This window comes from Myotis brandtii, unplaced genomic scaffold, assembly GCF_000412655.1.
Source record: "Myotis brandtii unplaced genomic scaffold, ASM41265v1 scaffold8, whole genome shotgun sequence".
NCBI lineage: Eukaryota > Metazoa > Chordata > Mammalia > Chiroptera > Vespertilionidae > Myotis > Myotis brandtii.
Genome location: NW_005371219.1, coordinates 12,838,542 through 12,845,834, shown reverse-complemented (window position 1 = coordinate 12,845,834; position 7,293 = coordinate 12,838,542). Strand labels below are relative to the sequence as shown.

The window sequence follows — 7,293 nt, the reverse complement described above, 5'->3', positions numbered from 1 at the left end:
ATGCCATGGTGCATTCATCAATAATGAGAAGTTGGGCCTTTTTAATAGTTTTAGCAACTTCACAGTTTATATTGAGTCTAGAAATTGAAGTTTCATTTAATGGAATCGGTAATTTATATTGGGAATGAAAGGTGCTTCCACCGAGAAGTATATTTGCAGCAATTCCTTTAGATGCTGTGGGTAAAACAGTACCACCACGACCTCTAATATAATGTATTAAAACTTTATACAGATATGCAGGTGAATAGGATTCCTAGCTGGCAGGCCCCTGACATCAAGCTGGCCACCTGTGGACTCCTGTCAGGATCCAGGGTGCAGGTGAATGGGGTTCCTGGCTGGCAGGCCACTGACAGCAAGCTATCCAACAGCAGATTCTGTGAGGAATGGGCTGCCTCCTCCCTACTGTCAGGGTCTGGTTTGAAGGCCGGACTCAGTACTTCTACGCTCCGCTCCGAGGGCGGGTTCCTGCCTGAAACCTCGTTCTCTGGGAAACAGCTGGGAGAGGGCACAGCCGTTTCCAAAACCACCCCTGCAGGACTGACTTCCTTCCGCTTGGTCGCGCCTCTGGTCGTGATGTTACACCCAGGGTTTTTATATAAGTAGATAATAAACCATATTACAAAATAATTATTTGTGCTATTGATGTTTGTGGTTATGATATTTTAAGCAGTATATATGTTGAAGATTTTCTGTCTCATTCATGGAAATAAAGTTTCCTCTAGAATATATTTAAAATATTAATTTTAAATTTTTACTTCCAGAGGTCAGACAAATATGTTCTTTTCCTATCATATTTTTGGCTTTCTGACAGATTTATAAAAACAGGTCCAATGAGCACAAGATGGTTTCTGAAGTTTTAATTTTTACTTGACAGCATCAAAATGAATTGAGGTGAAGAATGTATTTGTGTACTCAAGAAATTTAAGCGAAAGTTATTTTTTTTTAAAGAATATGACATTGTATTTATAAAATATGTTGCTCCGGATAGGTGAAAAATCTATGCAAGCAGAATACTAGTAACCCTTTGTTTTATTAAATCTCATAAACTTCTCAAAGGGGATAGAAACAAAATTTCAAAACACTCTTCTTATAACATCTTAGAAGTTCTAAATCTCTCTTAAATGCTCAGGAAAAAAATGTTGCCTAAAACCATTACTTATGTGAGATCTGCAAAGAACTGAATAATTTCAGGTTGCAAACTTTATTTAGAGTTAAGGGAAAAAGTCTTTTTATTTTTAAAAAATATTTTTATTGATTTTAGGGAGAGAGGAGAAGGAAGTGGAATAGAGAGAAATATCAATTGGTTGCCTCCCAGGAGTATTCCAACCAGAGATCGTACCCACAACCTAGGTATGTGCCCTGACAGGGAATCAAACCAGAGACCTTTCAGTGCACAGGACGATACTCAACCAACTGAGCCTCAGCAACCAGGGCTATCCTGAAGTTTTAAATCATTAGCTATATGTTTTAAATATTAAGGTATTTATACTAAATGTTCTTTTTAAAGCACAAAATCATTTAGCATCTGTGAATTTTAAAAAGCATTACATTTCTTATTCTGTGTAAGGCTATTCTTGAGAAGAATCTTTCTTTTTTCATTATTTTGTTGATGTTACATAGTCCAGGAAAAATGCTATTATAAAAATACATTGCCTTATGAACTGGTTTTATTTGTTTTGTGCTGATCTAGCAAAAATCAAATCAGCTTACAAGCCTCAGCATTTTGATACAATAAACAGTGCTAAACATTGACATCCTAAATCCATTCGCTGTAACATAGAAAGAAAATTGTCTTTAATGTGGGCGCAACAGAAAAAAGAAGAAAAAGAAAAAAGAAAAGAAATTGTTTTGAGTATTCAGTGTGATGGGATTCAGTTGCATGAGGAAATAAGATGATTTTATTTAGAAAATTTTAAATATGCTATTCCTCTGTAGTGCTTTGACTTCTATATGCATTCCAAGCAATGTCTCTGAGATGTCATTTAATGTATTTCCTTTATATTACCTGTGTAAATTACTATGTATGGCATAACTCTAAGGATGATATTTAGAAAGGCTTTACATTTTTTGCCAAAAAAGTAATTTTATTATATAAGTAACATTCTTCTATAAAGCCATGATGTCACAAATCCTATCATCATTTTTCTCTTTATAAATCTACCTACACTGGTAGTTTTTTTCTTACCAGTGAAATTTCTCATCTGTGAAATTAAGGAGTAAAACAAGATGCTCTTTAATTTAATTTGCACTAATTTAATATTTCTTTTACTTGACCACTCTATGTGAGCACCTTCTCTGTTATGCTCAAATTTGTCATTATCTCATTTCTCTCTTTACAGAGAATTATATTATTTCACTAGAGGCCTGGTGCACAAATTTGTGCACTGTTGGGGTCCCTTGGCATAGCCTGTGGGAATCCAGGAAGGAGCCGCTCCCACTCATCCCAGTCAGCTGAGCAGGGCTCCCACTGTGGGAGCGCACTGAACACCAGGGGGCAGATTCTGCATTGAGCGTCTGCCCCCCAGTGGTCAGTGTGTGTCATAGCAACTGGTCGGCCGGTCACTTGGGCTTTTATATATATAAATGTTTAGCTTATTACCTAACTTTGATTTTTCATATTTCTCTTAAATAATACGTTTCTTCTGGAAAGACTTTGTAATCAATTTGGCAGCACAATGCACAGGGCCAAGCTATATATCCCAAATTCTGAGTCATTGCTGGTGTTCTGCCTTGGTCCTCACTTTGCATATTTTAGCTCAGCAGCTTAGTTTCTGCCAATGGTTTTATCATACCCTTTAACAGTGATCAGTGCTATTTCATTGAATGAAACTAACCATAATAATAGGAGATTGAGCACAACATAGTACATGTGGTTCTCTCAACATGTCCTATCTTCCACCAACCAACTTTTGTTCACATTGCAACTTGATATGTTCTTTCTTCTAAGTTTACATATAATTTTCATACTCAACATATTTATATTTGATTAATTATATTTGTATTTATCTCTTTCCTGACATTAAATGCATTTTGATTCCTAAACTTTAACTTGTGCAGTTCCATTATCTTAGAGATCCTATAGTTTATTTTACTATGAAGACATTCAACAGTTTTCTGTTTTATTAAAAAGAAATCTATCTGAGGTTTCTTAATTTCTCATTTCCTTACACAATAGATTAGTGTATAAATATAATTCTACATGAGTTTAATATAAATATTTTGAATTCAGAAGTCAAGCCAAATTACAGTATTTTAAATCCTCTTTTATTCTACTTGTGACTCACCTTAGTAGAAACATTGATTGTTCTTTCTTTCTCAGGCTTGTTAAATCTTTTTTTTTTAACTGAAAATCCCCCATTGTTGTTTCAACATGTTCAAATCTCTTCAATCCTGAAAATCTTACTTAAACCAAAATATTATATGCCCTGCCCTATATCTCCTCTTCTTCAGTGACCTACTTTCTGATTTTTGTTTTCTTTTTTGGCAGTTACTGGTTTCATTTTACTTTCCCATTCTTTAATCTATTTCAATGTTATTTCTAAGTGCTTCACACCATTAAAGTAACTTTTGCTAAAATAACCAAGGAACTCTGTTGCCAAATCCAAAGATATTATTCTATTCTCATTGTATGCATTTTTTTTTTGGCAAATCACTACAGGTGACAACTTCCTCAATGAATATTCTCTTGCCTTGATCTCTGCAGCACCACAGTTTGCAGATTCTATTCCTTAATCTAAACTTGATAATTCTTTTTTTAAATTTATATTTAATGTTGAAAATATTACAGATGTCCTCTTTTTTCCCCTATTGACCCTCACCTCAGCCTCCCCACAGGCCTTCACTGCACTATTCTCTGTGTCCATGGGTTATGTATATGTGCATATAAGTTCTTTGGTTAATCTCTTCCTGCTCCCCACTCCCCTTTCCTCTGAGATTCTTCGTCAGTCTATTCCTGCTTCTATGTCTCTGGATCTATTTTGTTCATCAGTTTATTTAATTCATTAGAGTCCACATATGAGTGAGATGACCTGATACTTGCCTTTCTCTGACTGGCTTATTTCACTTAGCATAACACTGTCCAGGTCCTTCCATGCTGTCTCAAAGGGTAAGAGATCCTTCTCTTTTACTCTATTTATGTCTCACCTGCAGGCTCAGTCTTCTCTGCCAGCCATTGTGCAAAGCTTGACCCTAGAACTCCCCTTCCTCTATGACCATTTTCTCCTCCATCTGCTACTTTGTCTTCTGTATCCAGGAAGACTCCAAGATCTATATATTTTGACTTAAATTTTCCACTGAACCTCAAACTTACATATCTAAATTCACATAACTGACCCATTTAGAAGATGTTCCTTAGGTATCTCTAACTTAATATGTTATCTTTCCTCCCAAATACTTAACCTTCTTTCTGGTTGTTTCTCTCTCTCTCTCTCTCTCTCTCTCTCTCTCTCTCTCTCTCTCTCCCTCTCCCTCTCTCTCTCCATGACTCAAGTTTAATCAGAAAGCAAGGCATTAACCTAAATCTCTTCTTTACTTCCTATATTCCAATAATTACCAAGTGTTATCCATTACACACACACACACACACACACACACACACACACACACACACAATCTTGGATACTTACATTTCTTTCTATTTCCCATATACTCTCCTAATACATATACTGTTTCTAACATAGACTATTGCTATGTAACCCTAATTACCTTCTTACATCTAACTTTGCCACTGCTGATCTCCATATAGCAGCCTCAGTGGTCTCACAATGCAAATGTGATTGTATCCCAAATCTGCTTCACACATGCTTCCGCTTCTCACTGCTCCTATAAGAAAGGCAAATATCCATGATCTCCTTGCATGTTATATTTTTGCAACACCTGGAATCTGGACAATATCTAGCATTGTTTCCAGCATCTGTCAGACAGTATATCAGAGTAATTCAATAAACATGATTTAAATTAAAAAGTGCCTTGGCCCTGTCAAAGCATAAGTTGCACTGGATAAATTTAAATAGGCATAGAAGACATTGATTGCTAATGTTTTTATAGCTAAAGCAAAGCAGCTAATTTAGGCAATGTATGACTTATACAGGTAAAAATAACTTTTTGTTCACTTTCTCATTCTCTGCTTGGTTTTGGCCACCGATGTTCTGATCTGTATTATCACTCCCACTAAAGATGTTACATTTTAAATTTTCAGTTGATGTGTGTGCATTTTTCATCACAAAAATGTTTAGTGTTATCCTTTATTGAATTGTGTTTATCTCTTTTCAGTCACAGGTTTACTAAACCAAAAACTGTATCCAATTTTATTTTTGTTTACCTAAATAATTGTAATCTGCAGGTAAACTATAATTTTGACTTTTTTGTATTTAATCCTCACTTAATGCAAATATTAGGGAAAATTTTTCTTACCTTTGAAAGGAAGTGAACTTGTTCTAACTATTATGTTACTGATTATTAGGATTACAAGTTTGGGCTGCTGTTCGAGGTGTTTCAGCTGCTCTCTTTTAGAGTTTGAGCCATTGTCCTGTTAGCATGTTTCCGTTTCCCTGGAGAGAAAAGGTTTGCATTTCTTACCTCTCTTAGCCCTAATGCTATACTTGCTTTTATATAGCACTCACATGCCTTTACTTTTTCCTCCAGTAAAGTTAGGATTTCTCTTCCCATTTTATCATTGAAACAGTGAAAGAATTTTTATAAACATTGTTGTGCACATGCCTTTTTATTAATGTTTAGAGAGAGGGATGAAGAGAGAGGAATAGAGAGAGAGAAAAATAGATGAGAGAGAAACATCATATATTGGTTGCGTCCCACATGCCCCCTTCTGGTGATCAAGCCCACAGCCCGGACATGTGCCCTTACCAGGAGTCTAACCACGATCTCTTGGTTCCTGGGTCGATGCTCAACCACTCAACCACACTGGACGGGCTACACCTGCCTCTTAGTAGAAGTCATGGTAATATCACATGTATGACCTGGCCCATATAGGATTAAAAGCATGCTTATGCTATAAAACGATTGCATATATATTCATTTGAAAATCATTTGGCTGTTTTAGCCTTTAATAACAGTGCAACCAGTATGATGAATATCTTATATTTATAACTTCAGTATTGTAATATATAGGAATTAAACTATGGTAAGGGATTGACAGAAGAGCTTTCCCTAAGAAGATACTAACCTTTTTCATGTTTATGTTGTACCAGTTCCTTCTGAATAAAGCCCATTTCTTTCCCTTAGTAATGAAATCCTAGTAAAGCCCACTGAGAATTTGCAGTTGCATATAAAAACTATTCAATTTTTATTTGTCCAGAAATCTTTAGTTTGTTAATGCACCTAAATGATAGATTTTCTGTTGTCCAGAGGCAGGCTTTGTCTCAGTGGAAATGTAGTCATTCTTATTTGTAACATCCTTATTTGTAATGAATTACTCTCATCTCTTTAACCTGTATCTTTGAGTATCCTTGGGGGTTGACATGACATCTGTCTTATAGTCAACCAAATTGGGAAAAATAACCTCTTGAAGTTTTGCAGTGTCAATTGGTGTCCATTGTCTGTCTCTATCAAATTAATGTTACTGTAATATTGAAAGACAAAATTATACACATGAGGCACTCATGTGAGATATAAGCACAAAAGACCCTCCTTATTAGTCTTGTTTACTTTCCTTTTTATTACCTTCTGTGATTTTCTACTTGTGCATTTTTGTGCATTGGGACACAGTTGAAATATTTGTTAAATAAATCAGTACTATTCCTGGAAATATATGAGGAATTGCTATGAGAAAAATTTTATACAGATTTTGATTTTCTGTTTAGATGTTACTATTATTAATAATACAATTAAAGGTAGTATGAGTAAAGTAAATATAGTCAGTCCATCTTAACATTGTAGGATCACATGGAAACTAAGGATTGTCTTTCTTATGTGTTTTATCTTCTCCCAGAAATCAAAAATCTCCACATATGACAAAATGTGGGCCTTTATGAGTAGCAGGAGGCAGTCAGTGCTCGTCAAAAGTAATGAAGAAGGAATCCAGCGAGTCCTCACCTCTGATTATGCTTTCCTAATGGAGTCAACAACCATCGAATTTGTTACCCAGCGGAACTGCAACCTGACACAGATTGGTGGACTTATAGACTCCAAAGGTTATGGCGTTGGCACCCCCATGGGTATGTTTTATGTCAGCCACTTGTTCTTTGCTCATTAATCTCAGTTGCTGTGAGAAGGGGATAAAAATGGTGCCTCCATAGGACATTATGAATTTTGTTTTTAATGAATGCATCTTGCTAC

The 7,293-nt window shown here is 35.6% G+C and overlaps 1 protein-coding gene across 6 annotated transcripts in view; it reads left to right on the top strand.

Annotated features, from left to right (window-relative positions):
- Positions 1–7,293, top strand: part of GRIK2 (glutamate receptor, ionotropic, kainate 2) — a 580,918-nt gene that overhangs the window by 541,182 nt on the left and 32,443 nt on the right. For all 6 annotated transcript variants that reach the window (XM_005883802.2, XM_014531347.1, XM_014531350.1 and 3 more), the window contains one exon: positions 6,947–7,172. In XM_005883802.2, coding sequence (XP_005883864.1) covers positions 6,947–7,172 — 226 coding nt within the window. The remainder of the gene's footprint in view (positions 1–6,946; positions 7,173–7,293) is intronic.